At 41.4% G+C, this 20,428-nt stretch overlaps 2 protein-coding genes across 2 annotated transcripts in view; one reads left to right on the forward strand and one right to left on the reverse strand.

The window, feature by feature from the left end:
• The window catches only part of cnbd1 (cyclic nucleotide binding domain containing 1), a 60,428-nt gene extending 52,903 nt beyond the window's left edge, over window positions 1-7,525 (reverse strand). The window contains exons 1-4 of the mRNA XM_024374693.2: window positions 7,354-7,525; window positions 6,934-7,012; window positions 6,543-6,659; window positions 2,995-3,114 (exon numbers count right to left, since the gene is read on the reverse strand). Of these exons, the coding sequence (XP_024230461.1) occupies window positions 2,995-3,114; window positions 6,543-6,659; window positions 6,934-7,012; window positions 7,354-7,387 (350 nt within the window). The 5' untranslated portion in view covers window positions 7,388-7,525. The remainder of the gene's footprint in view (window positions 1-2,994; window positions 3,115-6,542; window positions 6,660-6,933; window positions 7,013-7,353) is intronic.
• A 6,083-nt stretch (window positions 7,526-13,608) lies between these two features.
• On the forward strand, window positions 13,609-15,573 carry LOC121839677 (skin secretory protein xP2-like). Its single transcript, XM_042299896.1, has 3 exons — window positions 13,609-14,016; window positions 14,648-14,705; window positions 15,398-15,573. The coding sequence occupies exons 1-3, from the start codon at window positions 13,774-13,776 to the stop codon at window positions 15,571-15,573; spliced, it is 477 nt and encodes a 158-aa protein (XP_042155830.1). The 5' UTR covers window positions 13,609-13,773.
• Window positions 15,574-20,428: the final 4,855 nt, after the last annotated feature.

Genomic DNA, 20,428 nt, shown 5'->3' on the forward strand with positions numbered 1-20,428 from the left:
AATACTCTGTAATGTCAAAGTGGAAGAAAAAATGCTAACATTTGTAATTTTTAAATATATATTAAATATAAAACACTAATATATCTTGTAGAAAGAGGAGGGAGGGAAGTGCTACTAAGGTACACAATAGTATATTTTGGTAGATAGAATGTGCTCTTTGGTAAAAGGGGTAAATTGGTCATCAAAAAGAAAGGAGGACCAAGGCCCTCTTCATATAATTAATTTAAATGCCTTTACTAATAAAGTATTTCTAACATGTATTAACTCAGGACTAAAATGCCTTTACTAATAAAGGCATTTGAATTAATTATATGAAGAGTGCCTTGGTCCTCCTTTCTTTTTGATGACTAATATATCTTGATTAGATAAGTATTCATCCCCTAGTCCTGAGTTAATACATGTTAGAAATACTTTTGGCAGTGATTAAAGAGTTTTTCTGGAGAAGTCTCTAAGAGCTTTTTCACACTTGGATTGGGCAACATTTGCCCATTATTCTTTTCAAAATTCTTCAAGGTCTGTCAAATTGATCACCCAAACATTTTCAGGTCTTGCCATATATTTTCAAGCAGATTTAAGTCAAAACTGTAATTCAGCCACTCAGGAACATTCACTGTCTTCTTGGTAAGCAACTCCAGTGTAGATTTGGCCTTGTGTTTTAGGTTATTGTCCTGCTGACAGGTGAATTCATCTCCCATTGTCTGGTGAAAATAACCAGGTTTTCCTCTAGGATATTGCCTGTGCTTAGCTCCACTCTTTTTTTTATCATGAGTACAAGCATACCCATAACATGATGCAGCCACATCAATACTTAAAATATGAAGAATGGTACTCAGTAATGTGTTATATTGAATTTGCCCCAAATATACTATTTTGTATTCAGGATAAAAACGTAATTGCTTTGCCAATTTTTTGTGCAGTTTTATTTTAGTGCCTTGTTGCAAACAGGATGCATGTTTTGGAATATTTTTATTCTGTACAGGCTTCCTTTTTTCTCTGTCAATTAGGTTAGAATTGTGGAGTAATTACAATGTTATTGATCCATCCTCAGTTTTCTCCTATCACAACCATTAAACTCTGTTTTAAAGTCACCATTGGCCTCATGGTGACTGAGTTAGGAAGGACAAATGTATTTTTGTAGAGGCTGGGTGTAGTGACACACCATCCAAAGTGTAATTAATAACTTCACCATGCTCAAAGGGATATTCAAGGTATGTTTTATTTTTATTTTTTACCCATCTACCAACAGGTGTTTGAAATTCACTGCTCAACTGAGGGACCTTACAGATAACTGTATGTGTGGGGTAAAGAGATGAGGTAGTCATACAAAAAATACTATTGTTATACATAGTAAGTTGCCTGGACTCAGTCTATATGACTTGTTAAGCAAATATTACTCCTGAACTTATTTAGGCTTGGCATAACAAATGGGCTGATTACTTAGAGTAAACTCAAGACATTTCAGCTTTTCATTTTTCATTTATTTATAAATATTTCTAAAAACATTTCCACTTTGACATTATGGGTTATTATGTGTAGATAAGTGACACAACATCTCAATTTAATCCATTTTAAACTCAGGCTGTAACACAACAAAATGTGGGAAAAGTAAAGGGGTGTGAATACTTTCTGAAGGCACTGCATGTTGGGATTAGGGTGCCATTTCAGACACAGCCTTTGTCACGATATGGCCAGGGAGGGCCAAATAAACTCATTTACTGAACATGCTGGTCTGGGATAATCTCACAGTGATTAACCATGATAGCAGGGAAATCAAAACATGAAGGTAAAAGGGCATACATAAACGGTCTGTCCCATCCAAATGAATCAAGGCTACAAGGAACTTTGATGATTACAAGGAGGTCTGGGGCTGGTATAGTGATTTGGTTCGTTTACTTTGAGACAGTTCCATGTGTAGTAGAGGCACCAAATGCTATTGATTTGACATTCTTAATATGTCATGCTGCTGGAGTTGTTGTTGTAGAACTCAGGGCTCTGACCCAAATGGCACCCTATTCCCTACAATGTGCACTACTATTGACCAGAGCCATATGGACCCCAGTCAAAAAGTGCACCGTATAGGGAAAAGGAATATGGTGCCATTTGGGATGCAGCCAGAATGATCCTCAACTGCATCTGGCTAATTCTAATGAAAACAGTACTTCATCATCCGTTGGCCAGCCAAGGGGGGAAATGTGAAGAAGGAGCGCAGCGCAGCAGCACATGTTCAGAAAATTTGATGATGAGACAGTTACAAAGGGAATACACTGCCCCCTTCTGGTTTTGGAGAGAAGTGCAATATTCACAGCATTGTTTGTCTATGACTCAACCAGAGATACTGTACTGTACAGTACAGTACAAACCTGAATTAATTTAATTAATAATTTAGCTACAGAAGTTATGTGCAGGGATATTATACAGTAATATATACTACTTCAAGGTAATACCACATTTTTTTAAGATGCAACGAACGCATGCAATAATATATCGTGGACAGGAGTTATGTTCTTGCACTTAAATGTGCATACATCACAGTATATACTCTTTACTTCAACATAACTAGAGTTGCGTTCAACAAGGGAAATAATTTGCTGACATTGGCTAACATATTCCATTTGTTTTGTGTTAGCCAACAGTCTGAGATGATAATGTGCAGTGAACGTAAGTGTGTTTCGGGTCTAAACTGCTGCTAAAAATAATAGAGTGGCCATGTAGACTTTCTACTATATTTAGTAGGAATAGTTAAGTTGTTTTATGTTTGAATATTGTCACTAAAAAGCCACAGTAATCCTTACAAAAAGTAACTGTTCGATGTTTCACCGAACATATTGGAATGCTCAATCAAATCGTTCAACTGAAATTGTCACTCTGGCAACATGTTCGCTGCAAACAAGCCTTTATTGAACTCGCCTCAGTATTAGATCAGGATTTATCTCGCCCACCAGCTGGTAGATCAGGACATGGCTTTATCACCATGACAGACAATTCTCTACTCACAACTTTTTGAGGGCTTTGATCATTTGGTTGATGAGTGTCTCTTGAGTCTGTCTCCCGTGACCTTGGTTCCTGTTCACTTCCTGGCTCTCACTGGCCTTCAGCTTCTCAGGGCCGGGAGCGCTGTTGGGAACAATGACAACAATTATTTTTTACCCCCCTTTTCTCCCCAAATTGCAATCTTCTCTCATCGCTGCAACTCCTCAAGGGCTCGGGAGAGAGTCTTATTTAACCTTTATTTAACTAGGCAAGACAGTTAAGAACTTAAGAACAAATTCTTATTTTCAATGACGGCCCAGGTTAACTGCCTTGTTCAGGGTCAGATCGACAGATTTTTACCTTGTCAGCTCAGGGATTCGATCTTGCAACCTGTTGGTTACTAGTCCAACACTCTAACCACTAGGCTACCTGAGTCATGCGATGAAGGTCGATGTGTTCTCCGAAACATGACCCACCAAACCACGATCCTTAACACCCACCCACTTAACCCGGACGCCAGCAGCACCAATGTGTAGGAGGAAACACATTTCAACTGACAACACTTAAGTCCTCTCAGGGGAAACGTCACATTGAGCATGTTTACTTTCTGTCAACCAGAGAACGAGACCCCACTGACAAACTCACTTCATTGAACTAGGTTAAGTTAATCATAGTGGCATGTCCTATGTAGACTAATCCTATTAACAGTGCTTGACTTGGGCAGGAGCTCACCGGAGCTGAGTTCCAGCACCTACCATGTTTTGCTGCTTGAGCTCCTGTTCCTATTCTATAATATTAGATAAAAGTATTGTGCCGCTCCTGCACCTAAAATACCGTTCAAAAGTTTGGGGTCACTTAGAAATGTCCTTGTTTTCCTTGAAAACATACATGAAATGAGTTGCAAAATGAATAGGAAATATAGTCAAGATGTTGACAAGGTTATAAATAATGATTTTTAATTTAAATAATAGTGTCCTTCAAACTTTGCTTTCGTCAAAGAATCCTCCAGTTGCAGCAATTATAGCCTTGCAGACCTTTGGCATTCTAGTTGCCAATTTGTTGAGGTAATCTGAAGAGATTTAACCCCATGCTTCCTGAAGCACCTCCCACAACTTGGATTGGCTTGATGGGCACACCTTACGTAGCATACGGTCAAGCTGCTCCCACAACAGCTCAATAGGGTTGAGATCCGGTGACTGTGCTGGCCACTCCCTTATAGACAGAATACCAGCTGACTGCTTCTTCCCTAAATAGTTATTGCATAGTTAGGAGCTGTACTTTGGGTCATTATCCTGTTGTAGGAGGAAATTGGCTCCAATTAAGCGCCGTCCACAGGATATGGCATGGCGTTGCAAAATGGAGTGATAGCCTTCCTTCTTCAAGATTCATTTTACCCTGTACAAATCTCCCACTTTACCACCAAAGCACCCCCAGACCATCCCATTGCCTCCACCATACTTGACAGATGGCATCAAACACTCCTTCAGCATCTTTTCTGCGTCTCTCGAAAGTTCTTCTTTGTGATCGGAACACCTAAAAACTTAGAATAGTCTGTCCATAACACTTTTTAACAATTGTCCTCTGTCCCGTGTCTGTGTTCTTTTGCCTATCTTTTCTTTTTATTGGCCAGTCTGAGATATGGCTTTTTGTGGCAACTCTGCCTAGAAGGCCAGCATCCCAGAGTCGCTGAGACTGGTGTTTTGTGGGTACTATTTAATGAAGCTGCCAGTTGAGGACTTGTGAGGTGTCTGTTTCTCAAACTAGGCACTCTAATGTACTTGTCCTCTTGCTCAGTTGTGCACCGAGGCCTCCCACTCCTCTTTCTATTCTGGTTAGAGCCCGTTTGCGCTGTTCTGTGAAGCGATCTTCAGTTTCTTGGCAATTTCTCACATGGAATAGCCTTCATTTCTCAGAACAAGTATAGACTGACGGGTTTCAAAAGAAAGTTCTTTGTTTCTGGCCATTTTGAGCCTGTAATCGAACCCACAAATGCTGATGCTCCAGATACTCAACTAGTCTAAAGAAGGCCAGTTTTATTGCTTCTTTAACAATTTTCAGCTGTGCTAACATAATTGCAAAAGCATTTTCTAATGATCAATTAGTCTTTTAAAATGATAAACTTGGATTAGCTAACACAACGTACCATTGGAACACAGGAGTGATGGTTGCTGATAATGGACCTCTGTACGCCTATGTAGATATTCCATTAGAAATCAGCCATTTCCAGCTACAATAGTCATTTACAACATTAACAATGTCTACACTGTATTTCTGATCAATTTGATGTTATTTTAATGCACAAGAAATGTGCTTTTCTTTCAAAAACAAGGACATTTTGAAGTGACCCCAAACTTTTGAACGGTAGTGTAAATATAAAGAATACTGGCACCCAAAATGAGTACCGGCATTCTCATGGCAAGGCCTTTTCAAGCGGCCTAACCCCGACTGAGAGCAGATCTATATTCATGGCAATTAAAGCTGTGACTCATATGTCACTGCCCACCAGAACACTAATTTCTACAGTAGCTGAAAGTAGTGCTTCCTTTCTTTCCACTGTAACACATTATGTATTACTCAATGCATCTGTCTCTCTGTGAGTGGGTTTGTTGTTGTGTTGTCAAACCATGTTTGATTGACAGGTTTCACTATTGTGCGTCAGTCCACTCCAGGGCACTTAGTAAAAACAGCCCACGCTGCTTTTCATTTGTTTACCTTTTTTTTCTTGCTTAAACGTTTGTCAAAGTTAAAGTAAAATGTTATGAATATATATTTTTTTATATTGTTCTTCTTCCACTATGGAGAGGTCTATTTCTTAAACGTTCTGTGAATTCATTACAGTGCAAAGCAAGATCTACATGCACTTAGCTTTCTGGCTTAGGGAGTGAGTGAGAGCTTTGGCGAAAAGGTCCGCAGCTCGAACTCTGAGCTTAATCAGTTTAATGGATGAGATGGAGAGATCTAATGACCGCCCTCCTTGCATCAGTAAACATTGGAAAGGTATAAAATAGTGGTGTATCTGCACTCTTCACCCCCTCGCCTCTCTCTCTCCATTTGGTTATTTACTACATGGAGAAACAATTTCTTTTTTTAACTGGATGCTACTGAAAGCATCCCCCTCTACTTAGGATCATAAACATGTAGCCTCATAAGACGTGGAAAACCTCAATCATTTCTTGCGACACTAGTCTGGCTTTGAAAACAATTAGCTACGAACATCTGCTGGTATCTAGAAAAAGCACAGTGCACAGAAAGGCAGTCATCCCATTTTCTTCCACACCAACTTCTATGGGCGGTTTCCCAGACACAGATTAAGCCTGGTCTTGGACTAAAAACTATTTCCGATGAAGATTTCCCATTGAACTTGTCTTTTAGTCCAGGACTAGGCTTAATCTGTGTACGGGAAACCACTCCTACTGTTAAATTGACTATTTTCTTATGTTAACTCTTTATTTAAAATAATGATCCGTGAGAACTGTATGCTGCTATCTGGCTGTCCGTGATTCATTTATAAAAGTAGTCTACCCAGAAGAGGACATCGGTTTTGCATAGGGTGTTGTTGTCAAGATACTTACACTTTGCTATCTGTCTGGAAAGGGTTCTGGGCAACCATTTTCTTTGGCAGGAGAAATATATTTCGATAGGAGTTCATGAAATTGTTATGGGCCTCTTCAGTTGATTGGTATCTGTTGCTGTAAAAACAAGTTTATCAAAGGAGTAAAACAACAAACTGATTAAATGTGATGATGTGATTTAGAGTGCAAGAGCTATTCTGAATCCTGATGAATTTTTTAAAAAGTGCCCATGGTAGCCTACAATATTGATATTGTAGGCATCTGTTGGTATTTTAGAAACCACCACCTTAAAATACAGTCTCCGATGTACACTGTCACTGACTGATATGAATAAACTGAAACTGAAAGGAGCTTCATTCATAACAGGTAGAGTAAAGAGTCATAGGCCTACCAGTCTCTGAGTCGAAGCCCGTGGATTCTGCACAAAGCCTTCAAATTAGTGTAATCTATCCCCAGGATTTTCTGTTCATCTGACGAGAGACATGAATAAAGGTTGGCGTAATAAATGTGACACTCAATAAATCAACAGCAACTTCACTTGGCAGGCAGTTGATCCATTTTTTTGTAGTTAGCTCCGACAATATTTCTTAATAGGTAAAACGTTTTGTTTTTTCAAGGTCACCACCACATTGTTGTAGGAACGACGTGATGCTACACCTACAGTAAGTAGCTAACTAGCTACAAAGTGTAATTTTTGTGCGCACAATGTATCAACATGATACCTCTATGAAGTTAGCTGCCGATGCTAGCATGATAGCTAACTACTGCAACATTGTTTCTCTTTTCACCACCTGAAAGAAGCAAAACATACCCTTGCGCTGCAAACTAGAGGGATGAAGCTGCATTTCACTCGGGATAAAATAATATAATTGGGGTAAAGAAGAGAAAGAAAACGAAATAACAAAATACCCCTGACAACCCACAGCCCAGTGTCCCCCAAGCTTTGAAAAGATACTACTGACATGTGTTTGGCTAGTTTCCTCTCGCCATGGTAACACCCTCACAGGTTGGAACAGCCTGGTCTCAGACTAGACGTAACATAGTAAACGGAAATCTGGTATTATTATGATATGTAACGTTTGGTATGGTTACATAAAACAGATGCTTACTTAAGGCAACCCAAAGGTTGCGAGTTGGAATATCATCACGGACAACTTTAGCATTTTAGGTAATTAGCTACTTTGCAACTACGTAGCATGTTAGCTAACTCTTCCCCTAAACCTAACCTTAACTCTTTTAGATAATCCTTCCCCAAGCCATAACCGTTTCAGCTAACCCTTCTCATAACCATTTAACATAACTCCTAAACTTAACCCTAATCACTGACCCTAACCTCCTAGCTAACGTCAGCCACCTAGCTACGTAGCTAGAATTTGTAACATGTCATACATTGTGAATATTAAAATAAAATAAAATTGTATTTGTCACATGCGCCAAATACAATAGGTGTAGACCTTACAGTGAAATGCTTACTTACAAGCCCTTAACCAACAATGCTTTAAAAAAGTGTTCAGTAAAAAATTGAAAATAAAAGTAACAAATAATTCAACAGCAGCAGTAAAATAACAATAGCGAGGCTATATACAGGGATACCGGTACAGAATCAATGTGCGGGGGCACCGGTTAGTCAAGGTCAAGGTAATTGAGGTAATATGTACATTTTGTACATGTAGGTAGAGTCAAAGTGACTATGCGTAGATAATAAACAGAGAGTAGCAGCAGCGTAAAAGAGGAGTCTGGGTAGCCCTTTGATTAGCTGTTCAGGAGTCTTATAGCTTTGGGGTAGAAGCTGTTAAGAAGTATTTTGGACCTAGACTTGGCACTCCGGTACCGCTTGCCGTGCTGTAGAAGAGAGAATAGTCTATGACTAGGGTGGCTGGAGTCTTTGAACATTTTTCATTTTTCATTTTTTTTAGAGTTCCTGGATGGCAGGAAGCTTAGCCCCAGTGATGTACTGGGCCGTACACACTACCCTCTGTGGTGCCTTGCGGTCAGAGGCCGAGCAGTTTCTATACCAGGCAGTGATGCAACCAATGCTCTCGGTGGTGCAGCTGTAGACCCTTTTGAAGTCTCCTGAGGGGGAATAGGCTTTGTTGTGCCCTCTTCACGACTGTCTTAATATGTTTGGACCATGATAGTTTGTTGGTGATGTGGACACCAAGGAACTTGAAGCTCTCAACGTGCCCCACTGCAGCCCTGCCGATGAGAATTAGGGTGTGCTCGGTCCTCCTTTTCCTGTAGTCCACAATTATCTCCTTTGTCTTGGTCACATTGAGGGAGAGGTTGTTCTCCTGGCACCACACGGCCAGGTCTCTCACCTCTTCCCTATATGCTGTCTCATCATTGTTGGTGACACCGTTATGTCATCAGAAAAATTGATGATGGTGTTGGAGTCGTACCTGGCCATGCAGTCATGAGTGAACAGGGAGTATAGGAAGGGACTGAGCACACACCCATGAGGGGCCCCATGTTGAGGATGTGTTGTCACCTACCCTTACCACCTGGGGGGCGGCCCATCAGGAAGTCCAGGATCCAGTTACAGAGGGAGGTGTTTAGTCCCAGGTTCCTTAGCTTAGTGATGAGCTTTGAGGGCACTATGGTGTTGAACGCTGAACTGTAGTCAATAAATAGCATTCTCACATAGGTGTTCATTTTGTCCAGGTGGGAAAGGGCAGTGTTGAGTGCAATAGAGATTGCATCATCTGTGGATCTGTTGGTGCGGTATGCAAATTAGAGTGGGTCTAGGGTTCTGGGAAAATGGTGTTGATGTGAGCCATGACCAGCCTTTCAAAGCACTTCGTGGCTATATGGAGACTACGGGTCGGTAGTCATTTAGGCAGGTTACCTTAGTGTTTGGCAAAGGGACTATGGTGGTCTGCGTGAAACATGTTGGTATTACAGACTCAGTCAGGGACAGGTTGAAAATGTCAGTGAAGACACTTGCCAGTTGGTCAGCGCATGCTCGGAGTACACGTCCTGGTAATCTGTCTGACCCTGCGGCCCTGTGAATGTTGACCTGTTTAAAGGTTTTACTTACATCGGCTACGGAGTGCGTGATCACACAGTCGCCCGGAACAGCTGATATTCGCATGCATGCTTCGGTATTACTTGCCTTGAAGTGAGCATAGAGGTAATTTGGCTCGTCTGGTAGTTTCATGTCACTGGGCAGCTCGCGGCTGTGCTTCCCTTTGTCGTCTGTAAAAGTTTGCAAGCCCTGCCAGATCCGACGAGCATCGGAGCCGGTGTAGTACGATGATTCAATCTTAGTCCTGTATTGCCGCTTTGTCTGTTTGATGGTTCGTCGGAGGGCATAGCGGGATTTCTAATAAGCTTCCCGGGTTAGAGTTCTGCTCCTTTAGCTAAGTGCAGATATTGCCTGTGATCCATAGCTTCTGGTTGGGATACGTACGGTCACTGTGTGGACGATGTCATCGATGCACTTATTGATGAAGCCATTGAGGAGTGGTGTACTCCTCAATGGCATCGGAAGAGCCCCGGAACATATTCCAGTCTGTGCTAGCAAAACAGTCCTGTAGCTTAGCATCTGCTTCATCTGACCACTTTCTTATTGACCGAGTCACTGGTGCTTCCTGCTAGTTACCGAGCTGTCTATTCTATCAGGAGGATAGAATTATGGTTAGATTTGTCAAATGGAGGGTGAGGGAGAGCTTTGTACAAGTCTCTGTGTGTGGAGTACTTGTATTTATTATGGATCCCTATGGATCCCTAATTAAGTCAGTTATACAATTTTAAAAACATACATTCATTACAGAATTCAGAACACACTAAGTGTGTGCCCTCAGGCCCATACTCCACTACCACATATCTACAATGCAAAATCCATTTGTACATGTGTGTGTATAGTGTGCATGTGTCTGTGCCTATGTTTGTATTACTTCACAGTTCCCGTTGTTCCATAAGGTGTATTTTTACCTGCTTTTAAAATCTGATTCTACTGCTTGCATCAGTTACCTGATGTGGAATAGAGTTCCATGTATTCATGGCTCTATGTAGGGCTGTGCGCCTCCCATAGTGTGTTCTGGACTTGGGGACTTTGAAGAGACCTCTGGTGGCATGTCGTGTGGGGTATACATGGGTGTCCGAGCTGTGTGCTAGTATTTTAAACAGACAGCTCGGTAACTACAACTTGTCAACATCTATTATAAAAACAAATAATGAGGAAGTCAATCTGTTCCACTTTGAGCCATGAGAGATTGACATGCATGTCATTAATGTTAGCTCTCTGTGTACTTTTGAGGGCCAGCCGTGCTGCCCTGTTCTGAGCCAACTGCAGTTTTACAAGTTCCTCTTTGTGGCACCTGACCACACAACTGAACAGTAGTCTAGGTGCGACAAAACCAGGGCCTGTAGGACCTGCCTTGTTGATAGTGTTGCTAAGAAGGCAAAGCAGCAGTGGACAAACGTCTCCCCATCTTAGGAGTGTTATATCAATATGTTTTGACCATGACAGTTTACAATCCAGGATAACTCCAAGCAGTTTAGTCACCTCAACTTGCTCAATTTCCACATTATTCATTAGAAAATGTAGTTGAGGTTTAGGGTTTAGTGAATGATTTGTCCCAAATACAATGCTTATAGTTTTGGAAATATTTAGGACTACTTCCTTGCTACCCATTCCGAAACTAACTGCAGCTATTTGTAAGTGTTACAGTCATTTCAGTTGCTGTAGTAGCTGATGTGTATAGTGTTGAATCATCTGCGTACATAGACACACTCACTGCCTTACCCAAAGCCAGTGGCATGTCGTTAGTAAAGATAGGCCCCTTGCTTTTTTCTAAACAGCTACCATGGGGAATTCCTGCTTCTACCTGGATTATGTTTAAGAGGCTTTCATTAAAGAACACCCACTGTGTTCTGTTAGACAAGTAACTCTTCATCCACATTATAGCAGGGGGTGTAAAGCCATAACATATACATTTTTCAAGCAGGACAGTATGATCGATAATGTCAAAAGCTGCACTGAAGTCTAACAAGACAGCCCCCACAATAATTTTGTTTGTTTTTCCCTCTGGTTGCACATTTAACATGCTGGTAGAAATTAGGTAAAACGGATTTGAGTTTCCCTGCATTAAAGTCCCTGGCCACTAGGAGCACCGCCTCTGGATGAGTGTTTTCCTGTTTGCTTATGGCCGTATACAGCTCATTGAGTGCGGTCTTAGTGTCAGCATCAGTTTGTGGTGGTATATAGACAGCTTCAAAAAATACAGATGTAAACTCTCTTGGTAAATAGTGTGGTCTACAGCTTATGATGAGATACTCTACCTCAGGTGAGCAAAACCTCGAGACTTCCTTAGATTTTGTGCAGCAGCTGCTGTTTATAAATATACATAGACCGCCACCCCTTGTCTTACCAGAGGCCGATGTTCTATCCTGCCGAAACAACATAAACCGGCCAGCTGTATGTTATTCATGTCGTTGTTCAGCCACGACTTGGTGAAACATAAGATAACACAGTTTTTAATGTCCCGTTGGTAGGATATATACGTGATCGTAGTTTGTCTATTTTATGTTAGATTGATTGTGCATTTGCTAATAGGACCGAAGGTAAAGGTAGATTACCCTCTCGGCGACGGATCCTTACAAGGTACCCGGACCTTCGTTTACAATACGTCCGTCTCTTTCTCCTGCGAATGACTGGGATGAGGGTCTTTGTCGGGCACCTGAAGTAAATCTTTCCCGTCTGTCTCGTTGAAGAAAAAGTATTCCTCCAGTATGGGGTGAGTAATCACTGTCCTGTTATCTAGAAGCTCTTTTTCGGTCATAAGACACGGTGGCAGAAACATTATGTACAAAATAAGTTACAAATATTGCGAAAAAACATACACAATAGCACAATTGGTTACAGGATAGTAAAACGGCATCCATCTCCTTCAGCGCCACTCTTCCTATCATACGGCATGGGTGTTGGATGTCAACAAATTAATACATACCATACGAAACGTACCCTATCATACTAAAAGTAGTCTCTCGGATTTATATACAGAATAATATGAAATGCTCTGAGACCAAGTTGCAGCGAACCTTAGGTATTTTTCTTAAAACTGCATGGTTGGTTAAGGGCTTGTAAGTAAGCATTTCACTGTAAGGTCTACAGCTGTTGAATTTGGTTCTTAGTTCTGGAACCAAACAGTGCATCAAAATTCAGTTGAGATGCTTGAACATGGAAGAAAACCCCGCATCCCTTCTAAAACTAAATGCAAAACAATGGCACATTTTATAATAGGCTTACTAAAGTAGCTTACATTATACTTACTGGTCTATGCAGAAGGCAAATAGTTGCCTATAAATTGTGGGCATACTGTTGGCAGTAACTTGGTTTGAACTTTAAAAGATTTCTTCACTGTAGCATGTTGTATTTGTTTACCTGCGTCACATTCACCTAGGAGACACTAAAGTAATCCCCCCATTGGCAAGTATAGCTTGTGGCTTGTGTGGTTTAATTAAGTAAGTGATATCTAAGTTTATGGGCCAATTGACCCACCGAGCTCCAGTATGCCTGTCTGCCAGTTCTTTATTTACTCTACTGAATGCCTGCCTGGCTGTGGACTATGTAATTGATGGTTCACAAGAAGAATGGACATTATCATAGCTGTGGGAAGTAGGGGTGCTGAGGGTGCTGCAGCAGGCCCTGAAAAAAATCAGAATTAATAAAAAATACAAAAATTCACAAAAGTATTGCACTGGGTGTTTACTAGTCATTTATTAGTGGGTCAATATAGCAGTTTGTAGCGTGGGCGCAAAACAAATTCTGCATATATCATATCGTAGCCAATAGATATAGGCATAATAACTTAACCTCTGATGAAATACTCTGGGACAACATCTTGAGTCTGGCAGATAGTCTGTATTGTACTTTCAGTGTTCAGAGATTATCCTGATCCCCCCTCGGTGGTGACTTACAAAGCCAATTTGTTCTCATTATGATAGCTGCCAATGGACTTACACACCCTGCCAGGCCGGCCCCTAAAGTGGGGGCTGCTTGCCTCAGAGGGGGTTATTAGTGTTCTGTATTAGTGGGTCTAACAGCATCAGAGGCCTAATTCTATCAGAGGTCCGCAGGTTATGGGGACAGCAACCTAGAGGACTGTATAGCTGAGCATGACATAGAGAGACAGAGAGAGAAGAGAACAGAAGGGAAAGGCTTGGAGGGGAACTCACTTCCACCACCTCTGTCCACAGCAGAGTCTGTTGGCTACCCAGCTATACAGCCATGTTTGGCAAATTGAAGAGGATGTTTATCCCCCAACCCCCAGCAGCCCCGGTCTCTGCTCCAGCCCCGGCCTCTGCCTCAGCCGCGGTCCCTGCCCCAGCCCCGGTCTCTTCTCCAGCCCCGGCCTCTGCCTCAGCCGCGGCCCCTGCTCCAGCCCCGGCCTCTGCCTCAGCCGCGGCCCCTGCTCCAGCCCCGGCCCCTATTCCAGCCCCGGCCACAGCCCCAGCTCCTGCACCTGCTAAGGTAAGATACCACTGGTTCATCCCATTACTGTAGCAGCATTAGGCTGATCCACTGTGTTATGTGCAGCATACTAACAACATATTGCTGTGTAGCTGAATGATTATCCCTGTCCTCCAATGATGCTTGGACAAAGTAATGCTTATGTTAATAATGGCTATCATAAAATACATTTGTGCAATATTTTTTATCCTGTCTTTTTCATTTCTGTTTTCTCGTCACATTTTGTAAGGACCAACAATGTCTAACATTCAGAAATATCAAGCAACTTCATTTTGCATTATCATGCTTTTGCTATGAGATTTGCACTCTGGATTCCAACGCTTTACTCAATTCTTCTCCATTCTCCATGTGTTTCTATTCTTCAGGCAAAAAAACTATTGAATCATGATTGTTGTTTTTTTCTTTCATTTGTCCCATATCAGTTGTTCATTACTTAAAGGCACGTTCAAATTCATTGCATTATGATTAGACCTTAATTTGAAACTGTCTATCACGAGTAGTGTTTTGTTGCTGAATGGTAGATCTACTCCCTCTGTGGGAAATTGTCTCCTAAATTAAAATGTCCTCTAATCACAATGACTTGAATAATGAAGATGAGAGTTTGACTTTGAGGCAATGTTACTCATCTCAGCAGGAACATAAGCCTGCAGATAAAGAAAATGGGGCCAAGAAAGAGGATAAACCAGCAGGTAAAGAGTCTTGACTGTTGGCTCATTCCTGCTGCTTCTCATTGCTTAGAGCTAGCTCCTGAATGTTTTGGATCGTGTTTATGCTTGATTAAATATAGTTTGAGCTTTTCTACTGTCCTTGTAAGGCAAGCCGTTACTGACAAGGTACAAGCAAACAAAAACACAACTTATTTCAAAATGTTGGTTGTTGTCCTGTATGTTTTACTTTACTGTGAGGCTGAGGTGGGGGCATGTCTTGGCTAGTTAGCTATTGTAGTTGGATATAGACAGCTCAACTGTCTGCTTATACTTTAAGTGGAGCAGCGAGGTGAGCAAGAAGTTAAAGCTATGCAGGTCAATGGTCACATTGGTTCATCTGCATTAATGCATTAGCGTCCAGTCTGTTACTGTAGCAGATGGCCAAGATTCATAAGACTGGTCACAGAGAAGCCCCCCCCCCCATGTCCCCCATCTCCTTTCTGTTGCGACCATGCAGGAAACTACTTAGGAAGCTCCTCACAAAGGCTCATACACCCCAACATTTCATGTCTAGATGTTTCTGTGGCAGATTAAATAGTTGATAGTTATTTTATGGATTTCTCTTATTAAATAAAGACATCAGAATGCCTCTTAGACCTGGTATATATTGTTTGTTTCTCTGTTTTTTCCTTGTACATCTTGATTGAAACTGCCATCCCCGCCGGTCTTCGCAGAGCCTGCACATAACCCAGCCCCGGCTTCAGCCACTTCCCCAGCATCTGCTGTGGCTCCAGCTGCAGCCCCAGCCGCTACCCCAGCCCCGGCCACTGCCCCAGCATCTGCTGCGGCTCCAGCTGCAGCCCCAGCCGCTACCCCAGCCAACCCTGGCCAGGAGGAAGCAGAGGGGTAAGTGCAGTACCTTGTGTTCATTCTCCATTAGTCTCTCCCAACATTTATAGCTTGAGATTTGGTTATGGCTTTGGTAACTCTCCATAGAAGGCTCTCTTCAACTTCCAACACTGGCACTTACTTACAGTATGTATAGTAAATATTGATAACACCGTTAAGGAGAAGAGTGTGAGTGAAAGTAACCTACTCACCTTCTCTTGAACCACACAATGGGAGGTTGACCAAATTTGAACCCCTTCCAAAATGGCCACCTCCCAAGAGATCTTAACACCAAATCAGTATCAAATTAATAATCTAATCAAGGCTGACACAGAGAGTGGAGAAGATCTCTCAGTCCGTGTAAAAGACAAACACAGGCATGATCTATAGGATCTATATCCCACAGCAAAGAAACATGCAGATTAAAGGAGAGAGAGAGGAGCTGAAACGAGATAAGAAGATTAGCTGATCGAAGCTCACTGGAGCTGCTTATGGTTAGCGAGGCTATGAAACAAAAAATATTAAAACAAATCCAGTATTAACGTCATGGTGATCCCTTTAGCCAAGGGGATCCCTTTAGTCATGTTGATGCAACTGCAGTTTGACTGTTCGTCAGTAGCTGAACAAATTAATTTGTAGTTCTAGCCTACACTGTGTGATGACTGAGTGTGTTTTTGCAGAAAGGTAAGGCCTATATAAAAATAGATATGGAACATTTGGCTACAGAGGCAGTAGAAAAGTATGAATAGAGTTATGGTAAAAAAATAAAAATAATACCATGGCTTTGCACACCAATATTGCTTGTTAAAGGGTAATTCCACTCAAAAACTCTCTTTTAGTATTTTTTCATTATACCACTGTTCAGTCCTAAAATGTTTTGCATGTCAGGAGTCAAGTTTTCAAGAAATTGGACTTTCAAGAAGCATGTGGCGGTGACACTTGGTTATTGAAAGTCCAATATCTTGAAAACTTGACTGCTGACACACAAAACATGTTGGGACTGTATCAACAGTGGACAAAGGAAAATAACAAAATATCCGTGTTGGGTGTCATTTCACTTTAAAGCCAAACCCAAAATATTGCATTTTATACTGATCAAAAATATAAAAACGCAACAAGAGATCGCTATGTGCACAGGTAAGTTCAGGGATATTGTGTCTGCGTACTGAAACAGGTAAGTTCAGGGATATTGTCTCTGCGTATTGAAACAGGTCAGATCAGGGATATTGCCTCTGCGTATTGAAAATGGTCAGATCAGGGAAATTGTCTCTGTGTATTGAAACAGGTAAGATCAGGGATATTGTCTCTGTGTATTGAAACAGGTCAGATCAGGGAAATTGTCTCTGTGTATTGAAACAGGTAAGATCAGGGATATTGTCTCTGTGTATTGAAACAGGTAAGATCAGGGATATTGTCTCTGTGTATTGAAACAGGTAAAATCAGGGATATTGTCTCTGTGTATTGAAACAGGTCAGAAACAGGTATTGTCTCTGTGTATTGAATCAGGGATATTGTCTCTGTGAATATTGTCTCTGTGAAACAGGTCAGATCAGGGATATTGTCTCTGCGTAATGAAACAGGTCAGATCAGGGATATTGTCTCTGTGTAATGAAACAGGTCAGATCAGGGATATTGTCTCTGTGTATTGAAACAGGTCAGATCAGGGATATTGTCTCTGTGAATTGAAACAGGTCAGAAATCAGGAAAATGGTCAGATCATTGTCTCTGTGTATTGAAACAGGTCAGATCAGGGATATTGTCTCTGTGTATTGAAACAGGTCAGATCAGGGAAATTGTCTCTGTGTATTGAAACAGGTAAAATCAGGGATATTGTCTCTGCGTAATGAAACAGGTAAAATCAGGGATATTGTCTCTGTGTATTGAAACAGGTAAGATCAGGGATATTGTCTCTGTGAATTGAAACAGGTAAGATCAGGGATATTGTCTCTGCGTAATGAAACAGGTAAGATCAGGGATATTGTCTCTGCGTAATGAAACAGGTTGGTATTGTGGTGAAATGGAAGAGGAAAGACTATATAATTATTGTGACCTCGAAGAAATAGAGAATGAAACTAATTGTATCCTCTATTGCCCTTTCTACCACGATATACACTTGCTCTTATTCCAGAAAGCACACCAGATATACCCTGGCATTACGTGGCGTCTACCATATGAATCTTCTCTTTGTGTCAGACTGGGTTCAAGTGACTTCTGGGTTTTTTCTGTATTTATTGGTCTGTATATGGTATGTATGTATATACAGAGGGGAGAACAAGTATTTGATAACCTGCAAAATTGGCAGTGTTTCCTACTTACAAAAGCATGTAGAGGTCTGTAATTTTTATCATAGGTACACTTCAACTGTGAGAGACGGAATCTAAAAGAAAAATCCAGAAAATCACATTGTATGATTTTTAAGTAATAAATTAGCATTTTATTGCATGACATAAGTATTTTATCACCTACCAACCAGTAAGAATTCCGGCTCTCACAGACCTGTTAGTTTTTCTTTAAGAAGCCCTCCGGTTCTCCACTCATTACCTGTATTAACTGCACCTGTTTGAACTCGTTACCTGTATAAAAGACACCTGTCCACACACTGAATCAAACAGACTCCAACCTCTCCACAATGGCCAAGACCAGAGAGCTGTGTAAGGACATCAGGGTTAAAATTGTAGACCTGCACAAGGCTGGGATGGGCTACAGGACAATAGGCAAGCAGCTTGGTGAGAAAGCAACAACTGTTGGTGCAATTATTAGAAAATGGAAGAAGTTCAAGATGACGGTCAATCACTCTCGGTCTGGGGCTCCATGCAAGATCTCACCTCGTGGGGCATCAATGATCATGAGGAAGGTGAGGGATCAGCCCAGAACTACACGGCAGGACCTGGTCAATGACCTGAAGAGAGCTGGGACCACAGTCTCAAAGAAAACCATTAGTAACAAACTACGCCGTCATGGATTAAAATCCTGCAGCGCATGCAAGGTCCCCCTGCTCAAGCCAGCGCATGTCCAGGCCCGTCTGAAGTTTGCCAATGACCATCTGGATGATCCAGAGGAGGAATGGGAGAAGGTCATGTGGTCTGATGAGACAAAAATAGAGCTGTTTGGTCTAAACTCCACTCGCTGTGTTTGGAGGAAGAAGAAGGATGAAGTGTGTGCAAACCTGGTCAAGAACTACAGGAAACGTATGATCTCTGTAATTGCAAACAAAGGTTTCTGTACCAATTATTAAGTTCTGCTTTTCTGATGTATCAAATACTTATGTCATGCAATATAATGCAAATTAATTACTTAAAAATCATACATGTGATTTTCTGGATTTTTGTTTTAGATTCCGTCTCTCATAGTTGAAGTGTACCTATGATAAAAATGACAGACCTCTACATGCTTTGTAAGTAGGAAAACCTGCAAATATTGGCAGTAGTTATTGTTTGGATAACCTTATTTACTATTATGTATTGATGTATTGTATTTTTCTGTAATGCAGGGAATGCCAGGAGGAAAAATTATCATTTAATTCCCATAGTGAATCATTGTAATGTTTGTTCATGTGTCAATTAATCCCTTAAGGGATGGGTTGCCAATTGTTGATTTTACACGAAAATAAAATGTCCTTCATTTATTCATTCATGCAACAATTCCAGCCGCACCAATGTGTCGGAGGAAACACCTTACACCTGGCGACCGTGTCAGCGTGCACTGTGCCCGGCCCGCCACAGGAGTTGCTAGTGCGCGATGAGACAAGGATATCCCTGCCGGCTAAACCCTCCCTAACCCAGACGACGCTGGGCCAATTGTGTGCCGCCCCATAGGCCTCCCGGTCGCGGCCGGCTGCTACAGAGCCTGGGCTCGAACCCAGACTCTCTAGTGGCACTAGTGCCTTAGAGGACTGCGCCACTCGGGAGGCCCAGAACTGGGACATTTTCAGCTTCTAGGAATTATGTACAGATCCTTGTGACATGGGGCTGGGCATTATCATGCTGAAACATGAGGTGATGGTGGCAGATGAATGGCATGATAATGGGCATCAGGATCTCATCACGATATCTCTGTACATTCAAATTGCCATCAATATAATGCCATTGTGTTTGTTGTCCGTAGCTTATACCTGCCCATACCCTAACCCAGGGGTGGGCAACCTTTTGGCTCAATGGCCACATTGAGTTTTTGAAACCAAGTGAAGGGAGACATACTATATGCGTGACAAAACATGTGAAGCCTTTATTCACTAGCAAATTGACACGGAACTACTAGTGTACTGTAGGTGTACAAATGCTTGCGGAACAATTATACCCTTGTTTTTTGTGAACAGATTTTACGTTTTTCACATCATTGATATAATTTATAACTACAAAGACACAGTCAAAAACACACACAGATCCTGCATCTCTACCCTTGTAAAGTACAATCTTAGTCACAATATGCAAACTTAAAAATGGATATACTGTACATTTCATGACTGGAGACATGCAACATGTAATAGCAGATGTGTAAAAAAAAAACAATTCTCAAATTTGAGTGAAACATATGGTAAGGACATCCGTTTCATTTGGAAGGGTCTGTTTTTTAAAGCATATTAAGGCACAATTCTTATCTCCACCGTGAGCCATATTTACAGTTATCCAATCACCTCAGCCCAAATCTGACTGATTAGTTATTACCTGTATCCAAGTGCATTGCTGGATCATTCTCACTACATAACCATCACCATGAAAAGCATAATCCTTGCCTACCCCGGTCACAGTTATTCAAGTCTTAATATGAACAATGGGTCTGGTCACCTCTCTTGGCATTGGCATCAAAGTCTGGTGTCATCATTGATGTAGAGATTCTCAGAACAGCTGACAAGTGGTCATTTGTTCAATGTGACCTCT

This window comes from Oncorhynchus tshawytscha, linkage group LG16, assembly GCF_018296145.1.
Source record: "Oncorhynchus tshawytscha isolate Ot180627B linkage group LG16, Otsh_v2.0, whole genome shotgun sequence".
Taxonomy (NCBI): domain Eukaryota; kingdom Metazoa; phylum Chordata; class Actinopteri; order Salmoniformes; family Salmonidae; genus Oncorhynchus; species Oncorhynchus tshawytscha.